Here is an 18,212-nt window from a genome sequence, read left to right as displayed (position 1 = left end):
TTTTTTGCCGAAATCTCAACAGCCGATTGCTCGGTAATCAGCTCAGTAAAATCTGTTGTAATCGCGGGCTCAGCAAACGAAAATTAAATGAAAAAAAACATATTTAGTCTAAAAAAAACTAAAAAAATCAGCAAATTGGACGGAGTAAGAAGCGAGTGTTAAACCAGCCAAACATACGAGAATTTCCCTAGACAAAAATAACACTGAAACGCTCGGGTCATTTGACCCCTATTTTTTCTTATAAATCTCATAACTTTTGGTAGAATTGACCAATTTGATGCTTCCGATTGCAAAAGATCCAGATTTGTCTATATTTTTAACTGTCAGATGGGGTACAAATATTGTCCATTTTACCGGAGATATTCCGGTTTTTAGTACCTCGGCTCTTCTATATGGGTTTTCGGTCAAAATAACAAAAACTATTTCACAGAACAATGCCGGAAATGATGCAAAACTTCAAGGCATCATTCTAATGCATCATCCTGCAAAAATAATTGACATGGTTAAGTCCTACGTGGCACCGAAGCCGGTTCCAGTTGGACACGAATCGACATCAGCTCAGTTAACCGTTTCCGGTTGGAAACTGTTCCGGTGCCCGAAGGTCTTGAACATGTCATGCATCTATGCATGTATCTATGGATGATGTATTAGGATGATGCCTTGAAGTTTTACATAATTCTCGGCATTGTTCTGTGGAACAGTTTCTGTTTATTAACCGAAACCCCAAATAGGAAGGCCGAGGTACCTAACGGAATCCGGAATATCTCCGGTAAAATAGACCATATTTGTCCCCTGACAGTTAAAAATATAGATGTATCTGGATCTTTTGCAACCGGAAGCATCCAAATTGATCAATTCTACAAAAAGTTATGAGATTTTTAAGGAAAAATAGGGGTCAAATGACTACCCGAGCGTTTGAGTGATAATATAACCTGAAAACGGTACATTCTTCCAAAATAATAAAAATAATGGTAAGGTACATGTCGATTGCAAATTGGGTCCTAATATCAAGCTTAAATTTGTGGTATTATTGTTCGAACGATAAAGCTTACTTGTCTGCGTACAATGAATCTTTGTACAACCGCAAAGGGTTTAAAATTGATTTTAAAATCAATTTTTTTGAATTTATTTTGCGACCCTTCTTGACAGAAGTCCTTGGGCAAATTTCACTATATATAATTATTCGAATCAATTCTTATTTTGGGTTGTTGAGCTCAATCAAATGTGACCCCAAAAGGTAATCAACGACTCAAATTTGGCTGAACTTGATTTTGATTATAGAAATAAAACAATAGAAACAGTATTGTTGTGGTTCGATTATCAGAAGTACTAGCTCAAACAGAAGATTTGTTCACAACTTCCAAAAACGACTTTGGCGAAAAACGTAGCGCAAACAAAATCGCGAATCAAATGCGCCAACTGTGGAGGTAATCTTAGTACGTAGTAGCGTGGTCAGAATCATCTAGAATGAGATGGTGGTAAATTACTAGTAATTTTAATTAAATATACAAAATTGTCACCATCGGCCTTTCAGTGCTTTCTCACCACAATCCTTAACTTCACCACTAACATTACAAAAACAACAACATCGCGACGGGAAAAAAGTCACCCTCTCCGCCAGCTGTCAAAACAACGTTCAGCTTGTAAACAGCCAACCCCAACAACAACAACAACGACAACCAGTGCAAAGGTTGCCTTTCTCCTCTGCTTCGGAGTGGGGATGCGTTGGTGTCATCTTCTCGTCCCGTCATAGCAGCATCCGCGGAGACAAAAAAAAGGACGAAGAAAAATTTCGTGTTTTGTGTGATTAGAGGAGAAGTTTGAAAAGTGAACCCGTCGGGATCACCGTGAACCATGGAGCAGGACGAGTTGTGAGTTTCGATTGGAGTTGTATTGCGGTGGGTTTTGTAAGGATTACTTTGTCTTGCAGCACACTGGAGTACTTTTGCAGACTGTGCGCGGCGGAGGCCGCCCTCGGGGTCATGTTGCACCCGTTGTTTCCGCCGGGGGACGATGACCCGAAGGACGAGCTTGTTCGGATGATCGATGTGTTGACGTCGGTGACGCTGAACCGCACGCAGGACTCGGCGGCAGTCATCTGCGACAAGTGTCTGCAGATGTTGGATTTGTTCTGTCAGTTTCGGGAGGAGTGCTTACGGCAGGACGTGATGATTCGGACGAGGCGAGAGTTGGACAAGGAAAGGCGACAGGAGGAAGCGGCTGCTGCGGCGGCGGCTTCGGCCGTGTGCGTTGAAATCAAGGAGGAACCCGAACAGGACGAACCACCGACGATAGTGATAGACGACTGCAAAGACGAACCCCCGGAGGAGGAAGAGGAAGATGACGACGAGGACGATGAGGATCGGGGGGTGCAACCGTGCGCAAACCAGATGGCACAACAGCTGCTGGCATCTAGTCTCGTAACCAACAACAGTAGCAATAACAGTAGTAGTAGCTTCATGACTCCAGCGGAGATTTCTCTCTACTCCCAAACCAGTAGTCTGTCGATTTCGGTGCAGGTCAACCAGATTTCCCTCGACAACATGGGCACGGCTGCCCTGGTGGCCGTTCCAGTGATTGCACCAATTTCAGATCAAAATCAACTCCTACCGGAACAACCCCACCGACCACTACAGGTTCATCAACCTCCTCCTCCACCACATTCCGCAAGGGCAAACTTGACCCCAACAAACCCCCACCGGACTGCGAACTTTGCCAGGAAAGTTTCTCCACCCACTACGACTACGAGCAGCACCTGGACCAGGTGCACGCCTGGGACCGCGGAACGCGCTGTTCCCTCGCGTGTGACCCCTGCCAGATGCGGTTCACCAAGTCGTACAACCTGAAGCGGCACATGTACGAGGTGCACGGTGAACTTGCGCCCGGCCTCACGGTGACGGCGTGCGAGTACTGCGGACTCAAGTTCCTCCGGGGGTACACGCTGAACCGGCACGTGGCCAAGATGCACAGCAAGCGGGCCAAGGCCAAGAAGATGATGATCCTGAAGAGCAAATGAGGACGAAAGACGGCGGCGGCGGGAAAGTTTGCCCGGAACAGAGTGGCCATACATCGCAAGTAGTCCCAGTTAAGATGAGAGATAGGAAGGTGGTAAGTGTTTTTTTTTTTTGAAAGAAGGAAGTTCTGGAAATTGTAAAGTATTATCTACCGATCTGACCATTGTAACCCTACTTGCATTTATAAGCCATTCAGATTTCAACCAAACAGAAATTTCTTCTTCAAATTCAAACAAGCACTCACATGCCGTCCAAATCCTCTACAGTACGCATTTTATTTGAAACACAACAAATCGGTTCCACAACAAAATACTTTAATCTTCGTAACGCAGTGGTATATTTATTTCTTAATCAGTATTAAGTTTTACTACCCTCTAATGTATTCTGTCGCGCTGTAGCTATTGGTATGAATATACTTATAAAATATATTTTAGTGCTTAGTGGATATGAAAATAAGGAATAATGGTCCTTGAAACAAATAAAGCAAAACATGAAAAACACAACAAATCTCAATGTTTACTCGTTTTAGGCCGGGCTGCGAGGTCCTTTTTTGAAAATACCGTGGAGATTTTCCATTTTCCTTTTAAAAAAAGTGGAGCATCAACACTTCCCGTCCTCCATATCCCTTTCCTTGTTGTTGGTGCCCGGTGGAGTTGTTTTTATTCCCAATAGACAAATCCAGCGAAAGCTCAACGCTGTTTTTTGATGGTGAGAGATTTGACAGCTCCCATACTAAATGTCTCGATTTTCATACTTTTGTTAATTTTCTTCTAAAATAAAATACTTAACATATGAAAACTATTTATTTTAGGTGCCCAAAATTCCTGCTGAATCGAATGGTGTACTTATCTCAATTGCAAATTTTTCGAACAGTTTTTATTTTAATAATATTCTAGACACATTTTGTGCACCTAATCTGTAGGGATTATGGGTTGCAGGATTGAATATGTAATAAATTATTAAATGAGTATTTATTATAAGATTGATATAATTCATAAATAAGAGTTAAGAGCGCAACAAAAAGTGCGCACCTTCATGAATATTGCCTTGTCAGCTAATCGAGGATTGAGTGCGAGAGCGCGCTAGCGAGCTGCGAGAGAGAACAACGAGCGAGAAAACAACGAGATGCGCGCGGCCGGCGAAAGAGAGAATGAAGATTGTCAAATCAGTTTTGTGGTTAATTTCTGTGGAATAAGACGTGTTGTTTGTTGATTGCAAAATATCTGTGTTTTTATTATAAAAGAAAGTCCCCGATCACGACAATGGCACAGTCCGGTAAGTCGAACCTTTTTGATTCATGAAAGATCATTTGTTTTGCTTGAATTGTTGTGTTGTGAAATCCAACAGTTTTGTTTACCTGCCAGGAAACAGGTCCAAATTTCGCTTTGTTGTTGTGCCTGTGTTTTGAAACAGGTAGATTTTTGCTTGAACTTGTTATTTGAAATTGCTAAAAGGCATAAAACTATCTGCGATAATTGACGGTCTTGAATTTAATGAATGATTTGCTTGTTGTTGTGATATTGGGAACGAATGTTTTGTTTTGAAGTAGTAAGTTTGGCTTTTCGTTGTGATAATTGAAAACCAATGTTTTATTCTAAGTTTATGCAGGAATTTGAAGGCAAATAATTTGCTCAAGATTTGATTGTTTTTGTACAATCACATTTTTGCTTTAGATTTGATTGTTGTTGTTTTGATTGACGACCAATGTTTTGTTTTTAATTTGATGCAATATTCAATCGTTGTTGTGGAAATTGAACTCCAATGTTTTGTTACGAATTAGACTTCAATTTTTTTTTTTTTCTTATTTTTGTGATTGATGAAAATCAATATTTTGTTTATAATTTGACAAAAGATTTGACAAGATTGTGGAAATTGAAAATCAATAATTCTTTATGAATTAAATGGAGGATTAGTTTGCGATTGAAGGTAGATAATTTGTTTTTAATTTAGTTATTGTTTTGGTGATTTGTTGTTTGAATTTTATTGTTGTTATTATAATTGACGACCAATGTTTTGAATTTGATGCAAAATTTGATTGTTATGGATTGTTGTTATTATTGATGACCATGATCATTATTTTTATTTTTTATTTTGGATTGGATGCTGGTTACTTTGGTAATTGAAGACCAATGTTTATTTTTGAATAAGATAAATATTTGCTTCTTGTTAGTTTTGTTTTAAATTTAATGAAAGATATGCTTGTTGTGGCAATGACTTGATCCAATAAAATCACAAATAACAAAATTTACAGGTTTAATTTTGATTGAAAGATTTGATTGTTGATGAGGGAATTAAAGACCAATGTTTTGTTATGATAAGATGACAAATTTGCTTATTTTTGCGATAAATGAAAACCAATATTTTGTTTCGAGTAAGATACGAGGTTTGATTAATATTGTGGTAATCGAAAACCAGGTATTATTTTGAATATGATGGTAGATTTGCTTTTTGTTGTGGCAATCGAAGGCCAAGATTTGTTTTCTGAATTTGAGTATTGTTATTATAGAACGGTATTTTTACTTATTTGATTGTTATTTTATGGTGGGCAATTTTGAGTTTTAAATTTGACGCAATATTCGATTGTTTATATGGTAATTGATGACCAATGATTTGTTTTGAAGTTGATGCAAAATTTGATTATTAATTTTATGGTTAATGAAAAATGTTTAGTTCTCATTTGAATGAAGATTTGATTGTTGTTATTATTGACGATAAATTTTTACTGTGAATTTGATGCAATATTAGATTGTTGCTTGATGCTGTGGAAATGGAAAACTAGCGTTTTAGAATTCTAATGAAAATTTTATAGATTTATGCAGAAATTGACAAACATTGTTTTGCTTTGAAATTTGATTTGAGCAACGTTTTATGCCGTTATAATGGATTAGTCATAGTTAATTTTGAAGTCTCTTCTTTGTTGGAGCCAGACAGACCTCTGCGATGGTAGTCAGAAAAAAGTCTCCTCTGTGTTGGAGCCTGACAGACCTCTGCGATGGTAGTCAGAAAAAAGTCTCCTCTGTGTTGGAGCCTGACAGACCTCTGCGATGGTAGTCAGAAAAAAGTCTCCTCTGTGTTGGAGCCTGACAGACCTCTGTGATGGTAGTCAGAAAAAAGTCTCCTCTGTGTTGGAGCCTGACAGACCTCTGCGATGGTAGTCAGAAAAAAAGTCTCCTCTGTGTTGGAGCCTGACAGACCTCTGCGATGGTAGTCAGAAAAAAAGTCTCCTCTGTGTTGGAGCCTGACAGACCTCTGTGATGGTAGTCAGAAAAAAAGTCTCCTCTGTGTTGGAGCCTGACAGACCTCTGCGATGGTAGTCAGATAAAAAAAATGAACAATCTGTGCTGGAGTTCTTTGCGAAAGCAGTCAGATAACAATCTCCTCGATAAAGGAACCCGACAGACTTTTGTGATGATTTTTGCCTTCCGCACCTTACTGAGGAAAGGCTATAAAATCACTCGGAAAATGAACTTTTTAATTAGACCTCCTAGACCTACCTTCATTTGTACATATCGACTCAGAATCACCAACTGAGCAAATGTCTGTGTGTTTGGCTGTATGTAGACATGTGTACCAAATCAATGTCACTGGAATATCTCGTCACAGGTTCAACCGATTTTGGCCGGAACGGTTTTAATCGATCCGTCTTAACGTCCCCAAAGTTGCTATTTAAATTCATGCAGTTTTATCATGCATTTAAAAAGTCATGTTAAAAAAATCGTTTCATATTAAATTAAAATTATGGTAAAAGGGTGGTTTTTTCATGAAACTCTCACATGTTATAAATTTTTAGAAAGCATATGAGAAGACCTTTTAGGTAGAGTAAGAATTTTTTTCTGACTTACCTATCTTAAATTACAAGCAGTTTAAAAATGGTCTGAATTCACATAACCTCAACTGGTCGGGTCTGATCGCCACGAAAAAGCTGTGTAGAGGGATGCCTTTTTCCTCAAAGACCGTGTCTGTATAATCTTGACAAAAAGTCTGTAGGTAGTCTGTTAATTTATTAGGAGCTCTGGTGCTGCGATCACGTTAGGGGGAGATCAATAAACCAAGTGGACACTTTAGGCGGGTTGAAATCACTCTATAAATGAGAGGAAGGCATTAACCAGCTAACGGTGGATTATGTAACGTTTTTTTAAATAACTTCGCAGAAGGAGTCTTATGGATTTTACAAATATATTGTTCAGCAATTTTTTTTTCATTCAATTAAGGACCGTCTTTAACATCACAAAAGAAATTGACCTAAGAAAATTAATAAATAAATTTAAATGTGAAAGTGAGCACTTTTTGGTATCCACAGATAAAGCAATATGTATTTTGGCGTTATGTCTGTGAACTACCTAAAAAAATGATTTTAAATTCATCGAATAGGACTAAAACGGTTGTCACTATTACTAAAACTGGAGTTTTCCTCTCTTAAAAGATAAACCTCTAAATCAGCGATTCTCAACGGGGGTACCGGGCCTACTTGATTTACACGGTAGGGGGTACCAGCCTAGAAGAAGGTTGAGAATCGCTGCTCTAAATTGAAAGACGCTAATGATTAAGTATTCCATATTGATAGTTGTTATGGTTAATTGTTACTTTAATCGATTAACTCAGCTGTGATACAAAAGTTGCTTGAAACCCAACATTATTTCACAGGGAAGTAAAAATTTAAGTAATCGTTAACATGAACATAACATTATTAGTTAAAAAATGTAAAATAATACACTTAATAATTAATTTGATGCATTTTTAAATAATAAATAAAGGAATGATTAATCATCAGAAATGCTTGAAATATAATTTAAAGTGTGAGGGCGTTGCGTCACAAGAGAAAATAATACAAATTTTTGAATATTAATTTTGAATTGAGAAGTATGAGTGACAATTTGAGCAACAAAAAAAAACATTATTTAAAAAAAAACTAGGAAATATTTAAATTTATTTTTCAATGTAATATCTGTTATTTGTATCAAAATGGTTCAAAATCATTCATTAATTTCGATAAAAATTATATTTTAACACTGTATCATTTTATTGAGTTAAAAAAACTTTCAAAATTTTAGTATGGTAAATACATCAAAAATCAATTAAGAGAAACATTATTTTGAAATAAATTAAAGAAACTTTGGGGTTCTTTAATCGATTGTACTTAATTATGAAACCAAACTTTTTCAAATTACATAACAGGAGTTTATCAGCAAAGAAAAAGTTAAAATTTTAAATAAGAAAAGAAATTATTGACAGGGATCGTAAAGATCGTGATTAAAAAAAAAAATTAAGTTTCTGTGAACAATCTACTCAAGTAATATATCAAAGTTGCTTGGAACTCATTTTACATTACGAGAAAAATAAAACAAAATATTTAAAAATAAAACATTAAAAAATCTTTCAGCTGTTTTTAGATAAGCAAGATTCGTTTTGAAGGAATTTATGGTTAGGATATTGTCTCCTCCGTGTTGGAGCCTGACAGACATCTGCGGTGGTAGTTTGAAAAATGTTTCGCCTGAGCTGGAACCCTTTGAGATAGTAGTCAGATTGCAATCTATACATCTATGCATTACAAGAATAATTGAATAAAATATGTTTTTTTGTTGTTATAAGCACAGTACATTTTGAAGGTATATATAAATAAAATGACCTTAAACATTGTTTTGATCATGATTAAATGTAACATTGAATAATCTAATCTACGGTAATATCAACAGTGCTTGAATCCATACCTTTAGCTACAATAAATACAATTTGAAGAGAAAATTAATTTGACATATAATAGAAATCGAATATAGCGGAACGGCATTTATTTCAGTTTATATATTTTATTTTTATTGCAACAATTTACCACATGATTTTGTTTTATTCATTAGAATAATATTTTCTGAACTATGTTTTGTTTCAAGATAAACAAAAATATTATTAAGTAGACACAACAGAGAAAAAAAACTATTCGGTAAAAACTATTCTTTGTCTGGTTAAAAGATCGCGTAAGTGAATATTAATAGAAAGTACAAAATTTTTAATATAAAAGTTGAAAAATGATGATACTACCATGCATTTACAGAACAAAATCGTTAAATATGTAATTTTTTTAAGAAAGCTTTTGTGGCAAGAATAAACAACATTTGATTTTATTTTTTTATAAAAAAAATGTATTTTGTGCAGCAAAGCACATTTTGCGCATTAATTGAATTATTTATATTATTTTTGCAATTTGCTTCATTTATTGATATTGCTTTTCAAGAAATCATCTTAAACTTAAATATGGACTGTTTTTTATTTTATAAAAGCGGTACTGATGAAAACAAATTCTTCGAAAATATTACTGATTTTGCATTTTAGTAATTTTTGCCATGATTTATGAACAAGTTCAAAATTAGTTAAAATGCGGTAATTTTTGATACAATGTTAAGCGGTGTATGCACATCGGAAGGAACCGGTCAAGAAAAATTCAAATGGGCAGCAGTAGAAGCGAAAGCAAGCCAGATAGGGTGAAGAAAACCCTAAGAAAACGGTCCCTCTCCTTTGTTCTACTGTTCGTGAAGCTGTTTCTTGAACCCTTTCCTTCCGATCTCCATGCTAGTCTTTATTTAAAAAAATTGTTTGTTTTAGCTGTACAGCTTGGTTGGGAATAAGTTACAGAAAAGTACAGATAAAAATATTGAAAATGAGGAAGGCTTGAAGATCCATCTTGGGTGTTTTTGGGTATTAAGCACAAACATATACTTTTCGTCACGTTTGCATTTAACATTACCTAAAATCAGTTTATGTTTACCTTCAAGTCCCGTCTAGTGAATCAATCGGACGTGGCACTGGGCTTGGGCTCATAATCCATAGATCGGTTTGAACTCCGTGGCGGGCGCACATAAATTCAAAGTGTAAATTTGAGTAAAAACAATATCTGTGCCTGTCATAGTTTTTAATTCAGTTTTTTTTAAATAAGTTAAATAAATTATCACATTGTATATATTTTTAGAAATGCTTATTCTTTGTTTTTTTTTTATGGTACACATAAATTTAAAACTTTAAAAACGCCAGGATTATGCTTTATTTGTTATTTAAGTCAGCAACACGTTAGATTTTTGAATTTAGAACACATTGTTTTATATTTCATATTCACAAAATGATGATAAATAAAAATAATGTGATTCCATTTAATTCGAAATGTTTAAAAATATAAAAATTGCTTTTGAATTTGAATTATTATTTTTTTAAATCGTGTTGTGTTGTTTCAGCAATGTTTGTAAAATTTGCTTTTTAATTTTAAATTACATAAAATTTAAAGAAAATCAGGTAAACAATCACTAATCTCGTATTGCATAAAAATTGATAAACCTGCATTTATTTGAGAAATATTTGTGGTTTTTGTTTTTCTCCTCGTTTTTTCTTTTTCTTATATTTTCAGGTGTTTTAAATTTTCAACCTCATCAGCGCATTCAATTTTCTACAACTTCTGCGATCGGATGTCAGCCTCTTGGACAACATAGATGAAACATTTCGAAGACTGCGCTTTCGTATTAAGATCAGCATGAAAACATAATCGAGGAACCCGACGAAAATCTTTTAGGAAATAAAAAAAAAACATTAATTGATTTAGCATTCATGCAATTTTTCTGTTAGGAATTATGATTAATATTCGTCATCTTGAGAGTAGAAAAGAGGGAGAATGTAGGGATTATGGGTTGCAGGATTGAATATGTAATAAATTATTAAATGAGTATTTATTATAAGATTGATATAATTCATAAATAAGAGTTAAGAGCGCAACAAAAAGTGCGCACCTTCATGAATATTGCCTTGTCAGCTAATCGAGGATTGAGTGCGAGAGCGCGCTAGCGAGCTGCGAGAGAGAACAACGAGCGAGAAAACAACGAGATGCGCGCGGCCGGCGAAAGAGAGAATGAAGATTGTCAAATCAGTTTTGTGGTTAATTTCTGTGGAATAAGACGTGTTGTTTGTTGATTGCAAAATATCTGTGTTTTTATTATAAAAGAAAGTCCCCGATCACGACATAATCAATCAATACTTTTATCATAAATAATCATTTTATTGCTTAAAAATTGAGTTTTCCTGAGCTCCCATATTCAAATACATGGAAGCTGTCATTTCTAACACCATTGGCCACCTAGCGGCCATTTCAAACTGGATACGTCTATAGAGTTATCTAAGCTCGATCTCACGCACACTAGCTTACCATTTGTTTTGCTGGCGGGTACAAAATTTAACCTCAATCTTTTTCGTGTTTGTACACACAATACATGCGCACGTAGATAACTCTTTAGAGTTATCTAAAACCGATCTCACGCACACTAGCTTACCATTTGTTTTTGCTGGCGACCACAAATTTTAACCTAAAAATCCATCGTGTACGTACACGCAATACATGCGCACGTAGATAGCTCTATTATCTTTCCTAGGCAACCTGTTTTGGAAAACCATCATACATACATAGCGAAATCCAGTCTGCAATCCGCTAAAATCACCGTCTCCAAGCGAACAGAATTAAAGCTGCTCGATTAAAGCTCCAAAATAACTGTTTAGGCAATAAGCTAACCAGCAATAGCTCCGCCTCGAGTAAGCACATAAATTTATGCCATGTACCTATTGGCCAACAAGATCAAATTTAGAGCACTTCTGATCCAAATCCAACTATCGACAATCAAGTCTCTTGCACATACTTTACCTATTGACGTGGAAAATTTCCTGAGTTACTTGACTCTTTACCTATTTTCGTCGAAGACTGTCGAAAACCGAACGAAAAGCGAAGGCAAATAAAGAACAAAGGAGCTAGGCTATACCCTTTCTCAGCCTATTTCTATTATCGGCCTATCAGCACTTTGATCATGAATTAAAGCGTAAATAAAGATGTTTTTGACTGTTCCAAAGTAATAAATAGCCCAGAATTCAGGTTTTTAATCAAAGATGGCGTTCGAATGGTGAACGTCCCAAATGTCAAAATCGCGCAGTAGTACCACCAATGTGGTGGTCATGCCATAGCACACTTTTTTCGCAATGTTGGTACTACTGTGCGATTTTGACATTTCGCGCGGCATTCGAACGCCATCTTCGCTTAAAAACCTGGATTGAGATTGGTTTTGGTAAGGGCCGGTATGCTCTTCAAAAGAAAGGGGGTCAAGAAACAGCTTTACGAACCGAAGAACAAAAGAGAGGGAACGTTTTCTTGGGACTTTTCTTCACCCTCTCTGGTTTGCTTTCGCTACCACTGCTTCCCATTTGAATTTTTTCTTGACCGGTTTCTTCCTAAGTGCATACCTTACATAAAAGTCAAATTAAACTGAAATGGTCATAAAAAGGTGCTCTACTGATTTTAATAAATTTCAAGGAACACCCTGGATTATCGAGCATCATTCAGACACAATCGTTGGACAATCAGCGCTAAAATGCGTTGTTGTAATTTGTTTAAAAACAGAATCGCAATTTTATGACATTCTGCGCATTCAATCCTGCACATTATCCAGTATCCACGGCAGGTACGTCCCCACGTTGGTGTACACGTCCGGGTAGTTCAAGCTGCACTTGTTCGGCCCAAACGAGAGCAGTCCGTGTAGCACGTACCGTGGACTTCCGTCTACCGTTTGTACGGCTTGGAGTGGCGCCGCCGAAACGTCAAAAATGCACTTTCCTCCGGCCACGGGCGCTTCATCCCGTTCGACGCAAATCTGGCGGAAGGTTTTCTCCAGCGGGATGCGATGTTCGGTGTAGAGTCGCTGGCACTGGACCGACTCCATGACGGTCGCCTCCGAGCGCTGGATCCGCGTTTGACTGTTGCTGTACTTCCAGCCGGATCGGGTAAAGTGCGACGGTTTAAAGGATCGGAGGGTTTTGGTGAACGGTAGACAGATGGGCTTGACGTTGTCCTCGGAGATGTCTGCTGGCTGACGGACTCTGATCAAAGCGATGTCGTTGGCAAAGCGGGGTTTGTTGTACTGCTGGTGGATCACGATGGTTTCGATGTTCAGTGTTTGGGTTGGGGGCGAGCAGACCTGTTGGCCGTCCAGCTGATCGCAGTCCTGGGAGGTGGAGGTGTCGTAATCTCCGAGGCGGATGGCCGTTGGACGAAGGTTCTTGGTGTTGTAGACACACTGGGCAGCTGTTACGAGGTAGCGCGAGCTGATGAGGATCGCGTGGCAGAGGGTCTTCTTCTCGCGGACTCCATCCTGGGAGTACTCGATGAGACCTACCCACGGATACGTTAAAAACACCGGCTTGTCTTGCTCTTTGTCGAATGGGTACGGATTGGCTCCGCAAATATCTTGGCTTAGCAGCCGTAGTTTGGGATGTACGTCAACGGGAGGAACCGGTTCCACGAACGTCGAGTTCAACTGTTGAGCAATCCAGTTGATGTAACGAGCCACGTCTGTGAACACCACGTACTCCAGAGGATCACAGCGTCCCGTACCTTCTAAGGTCGGTGAGAAGGAAACGATACCTCGGACGTACCAACGATCTCCGGACAGAAAGAAAAGTCCTCCTCCGCTGTCTCCGTTGCATGCGTTTACACCGTCTCTTCGTCCAGCGCAAAACATATTACTGGTCAGCGTTTGCCCAAGCACTTCTCGTTTGCTGTCGATACAAACCTGGTTGTCTACCACCGGGAGCCGAGCTTCGTTCAGAACCTCCGAAAACCCAGCAGACGCTGTCGCTCCGAATCCCACGATGGTCCCCTCCTGATCGCGAATCAACAGCCGATCATCACCCTTGTTCCACAAGCAAACCGGTTGGACGTAGTCCGTAAAACGAAGGTCTGTTGCCAGCTTGATCAGCGCGATATCGTGCTGCACACTGTCCGTCCGAAAGTCCTTATGTACCAATATCCGGTCCGCTTCATGCTCCTGGGCGCGATCATCCGCTACCCTTAGCCTGTTCCGTCCAACCTGCACCGATAGCCGCTCACTCGCAATGATCCCGTTCGACAGACGAACGCAATGGGCAGCTTTAAAACATAAAAAAAAACAAGTTTACACCACTTCAACATTCCACCAAACTCACCAAACTCCTCACCCGTTAGGATCGTGTTCTTGTCCAGGATCGTTCCGCCGCACTTGTACTCAAAAGTACCACCCTCGCGGTGAAAGATGGCCGTGTGCCAGGGCCAATTCCCAACCCGGGCCGCCTGTCCGCCGATGATCAGCTGGGTGATCTTCAGCTTTCGCTGGCCACAGTCAGCGGGAAAACCCGCGTGGATCACACCGATGGCGATCGCAAGAAGCAAGAATATCGCCCCGAACACTGCAGGTCGGGTCATCTTCTTCGCGGTATTGATAAGGAACCACCGGACGATAATTACAAGTACGGAACGCAAGCTCTACCGACTCGCGCGAAGGTCTAGGACAGACTGAAACGACGATCGCAGAAAACTGGTCGAACGCGAACAGTGAGCCATGGGATGGGAGAGGGAGAAATAAAAGTGGGTAATTCCCGGCGTTCATGTTTTGATACTGTTTCGGATTGGTGGTGATCGGAGAGGGAGAGAATTGAATCAAACATAAAACAATATTGTTATGGACTCGATGCTCTCGTTAATTGTTGCTATTTGGAAATTTTGATCCTGATCAGAGGACCACAAAAATTGATCTTGACTGTAGTCCTTTGATCAGGATGTTTCAACGAAAATGTTCAATGATTTAGAAAATTTGTTAAACTTTCGACCACCTTTTGTTCCTATGTATGTATGTATGTACGATCTCCATATCCGCAGGCAACTTGGTCCTGGAATCGAATGTGAGCGCTAGGTGAACAAATTAATCAGCTTTTACTTTGTAATCTGTACGCCCACGTGCAAATGTTTTTTTTTGTACGAATTTTAGTGCTAAAAATACCGGTGCCAAGAATAAAAATAATCCACTCTCCCCTCCCAAAGCTCAGGAAATTTGTATTGGGTGTAGGGACACTTTGTATAGACGCCCTTGCTCCCGTCCCAGTCAAATCAATCCGAATTCTGAAACGGAATCTAATTAGAATCGTATACAAATTCCGTTTCAAACGCAACAACCGGTTCCGTGTTCGATCCGGTTGTTGCGTTTGAAACGAAATTTGTATACGATTCTAATAAGATTCCGTTTTAGAATTCGGATTGACAACAAAATACACAGTTTTTAAATGAAAATATGGTAATTTTTTTTTCATTTTCATAATTTATTTATCTCAAAAATTGCATTTTTCGAGCTCTACAACCTCCCAAATTTTCATCCAGATTCATAATATGGTTCTGGAGTTAGAGCCGTTTGATTAACCTACCATAAGAAAAAAATCCCTAAAAAAGGTAAAAGCCCACCTGGTGACCTTCGCCAACATTTTTCGTTTCGAATTTTATCTGAAATTTCTTCCTACATTCGTAGTACAGACCATGAATGAGAATCTGAAACAAATTTGACATCGATCGGCAACCGAACAACTTTTAGAACGATTTACTTTTTGCCTTTCTTACTAAAGAAAGGTATAGGTTTTACTTTATGGCTGGACAGCATGAATATTAATTGGAAAAATCGCCAAAAATCACACTGCATTGATTTTCGACGCTTCGTCGCCAAGTTGTCAAGTTGAGCTTCGAATACTGGCACGAGAATGCTGGCGCATATATGTTTTGGCTCGACTTATACTCGTTTGTAGTAGCTTGTCTACCGATGTTTCCTTCAACATGTAAGATATCGTAGCTTTTCGGTTTCTTTTGCTCTGTCCGTTTTTGCATAACTGTCCAATGTTTATGCAAAAACTTTTGTGACATAGAACATTCATCCGGGTACAAACAATTTGTTTCCCGTGTTCTCCTAAAATCGCCTTTAAGTAGGCTTCATTTTGTCGTGATTTCGTTAGTTTATTTAACAGAGTTCATTGGATTCCAACAGGAGCTTTCGAGCTTCTAAGCTTTATATCGTTTTCAAAGTTTTCAATGTTCGCAACGCCATTGGCTATCTACCTAAGGTTCTCGCGATTGAGTGTGTAGTGGTGCGGTTGTAAAAATAGCTATCTCTGACTCTCTCACTTTCGTAGATGCTGAATGGCAAGCTTCCCACTGTGCGGTTAACTTCGTTTTGCTTTGCGCCTGCTTTGTTCGGTTTTTTGGCTCGTACCAAAACTAGAAAACCAAAACCGCAGTGTGCGTCGTCACTGGCGCATGGGAAGCTTGCTATGCTCGCGTTTGTCATAAACGCTTGTTTGATTAAGAATTTGTACGATTAAAAATATTCTTTTGGTGAAAATTGCGTTTTCAATTTCTTTTGGAAAAAACATCATTAATAATATCTTGCTTTCATCATAACATTTTTTGTATCAAGTCGATGTTTTGAATTGAAAGAAGTTATATTCTTTAGTAAGAAAGGCTCTATCTCACCCCTGGTGGGATTAAATCGGGTTTTTCTGTGTATCATTACATTTTGTCTATCTATTTTTTTCATGTTTTTACAGTCACTTTTTCAATTTTTCGCTTGTTTTTCACATTTTCTGCTATAAAATGGCACCATTATCATTTAAACTGTTTAAAAATTCGTAGAGGCATAGTCTGGGACACTAGAAAAATTACTGCATTCTTTTCTTCACTTAAAATATAGGAAATCGACGTCGTCGTGCTATCTTGTCGCACCCGCCATTTTGACGTTCCGAGAAAAACGCGTTTTAATGTTTGACCTTGAATATACAAAAACGAGCGCACGCAATGTAAACAATAACAAACACGTTTTGTTTGGCTTACCATTCTGTGCATTGTCCCGAAGTTTGGTTGAAGTTGGTTGCTGGAGTCCCGAGTTATAATTACAAATGTTTACGGTAGTCTAGCTTGTACGTGTGACAAACGCATCCTGACTTTCCTGGCCTGAAATCCCTTTGGCCTTTTGTCGCACTTACATCAATTTTCATGGAGTGACAAGATAGCACGACAAGATTGAAACTACTTTCATATGTAAAGTGACAAAAATGCACGGAGTTTTTTCGGTTTTTGTTGAATATCTCAGGATTGAAATCGAATTTTGGGGATCTGTGAAGGTCAAAAGGTGAGGCATTGTGAGCTGCACAAAATGGCGTTCTTAACTCAATTTGGCCCAAAATGCACGTACGACAAGTTAGCACGATGGCGACGAAATGTTAGTAAAACACAGCCAAAGTTGACCCCCAAAAATGGACATTTTTTAAAACATTGGCAAAGTCACAAAAAAACAATTAAAACTTCCAACCTAAATTTTCAAAAAATTTAAGAGTTCTTTTTTCCAATGCTTGAAAAATTGCTTTTTTGCGATTTTTAAAATCAAAGCTCGTCTAAAGGCGGGTTTGGGTTGTAGAGGGTTGAATAAAATGTTTTTGACTGTTCCAAAGTAACAAATAGCTCAAATAAAAGTGAGCAAGCAACTCATCATTGTTGATACATCTGAAAATGTTGATTTAATAGCGGAAAACGGCAAAAGTGATGAGAGTTGGTGTGATTAAAATGGGTATATTTCCCCTATGAAAAACTCATAGCAACAATTTATTATCTTTATTTTTGCGTTTAAATATTTTTATCACTGAAATTTAAATGTTTTGCCTTCCTCACCTCACTGAGGAAAGGCTATAAAATCACTCGAAAACTGAACTTCTTAAAAGACCTCGTAGACCCACCTTCACGTATACCTATCGACTCAGAATCAAATTCTGAGCAAATGTCTGTGTGTGTGGATGGACGTAGTTTTTTTTCTCACTCACTTTTCTCGAAACTGGCTTGACCGATTTTGTCGGGATCTGTGTTTTTAAATCCGTCTACAGGTCCCATAGGTCATATTTTCATACCATTATGTTTAGTAAAGTACTTCAAAAGTTATGCTAAAAAAACGATTTTGACTAAAGTTCGCAAGATTGTAAAAAGGGTGGTTTTTGTAACAAAGGTCGTATTGCTATACATTTTTAGAAAAGTATTTGAACGAGCCCAAAACACTAAAGATCTGATAACCCTATAAAAAGTTATTAGCACTTAAGTGTTATTTATGCACTTTTTGGAGGTGGGATCTCAGATATATTGATGAAAACGAAAAACACCGCCCTTTTGTGACTATTTTGGTTAGCACCCTTTAAATTTGAGGAAGGCACCAACCACCTAAGGGTGGATTAAGTAACGTTTTTATGTTTTAGAAATATGTTGTTGACTTTGAACTGTGAATGAGGAAAATAGCCTGTTTTCAATGATAGGATGAATAAAAAAAATCTTCATGTAATTATCTTATCGCAACTAAT

At 38.0% G+C, this 18,212-nt stretch overlaps 2 protein-coding genes across 2 annotated transcripts; one reads left to right on the top strand and one right to left on the bottom strand.

The window, feature by feature from the left end:
• The first annotated feature begins 1,627 nt into the window (after positions 1–1,627).
• LOC6031604 (zinc finger protein 148) lies at positions 1,628–3,521 on the top strand. The gene is given in 3 exon segments (XM_001842305.2): positions 1,628–1,871; positions 1,931–2,600; positions 2,603–3,521. Coding segments are annotated over 3 exon segments (1,101 nt in total). The 5' UTR covers positions 1,628–1,854; the 3' UTR covers positions 3,017–3,521.
• Positions 3,522–12,286: 8,765 nt separating this feature from the next.
• On the bottom strand, positions 12,287–14,368 carry LOC6031603 (ovochymase-1). Its single transcript, XM_038249984.1, has 2 exons — positions 14,019–14,368; positions 12,287–13,950 (listed from the first exon to the last, which is right to left on the bottom strand). The coding sequence occupies exons 1-2, from the start codon at positions 14,260–14,262 to the stop codon at positions 12,455–12,457; spliced, it is 1,740 nt and encodes a 579-aa protein (XP_038105912.1). The 5' UTR covers positions 14,263–14,368; the 3' UTR covers positions 12,287–12,454.
• Between the last annotated feature and the right edge of the window lie 3,844 nt (positions 14,369–18,212).

Source organism: Culex quinquefasciatus, chromosome 1, assembly GCF_015732765.1.
Source record: "Culex quinquefasciatus strain JHB chromosome 1, VPISU_Cqui_1.0_pri_paternal, whole genome shotgun sequence".
Taxonomy (NCBI): domain Eukaryota; kingdom Metazoa; phylum Arthropoda; class Insecta; order Diptera; family Culicidae; genus Culex; species Culex quinquefasciatus.
The sequence above is the reverse complement of the archived record's forward strand: the minus strand, read 5'-3'. Positions and strand labels throughout refer to the sequence as shown.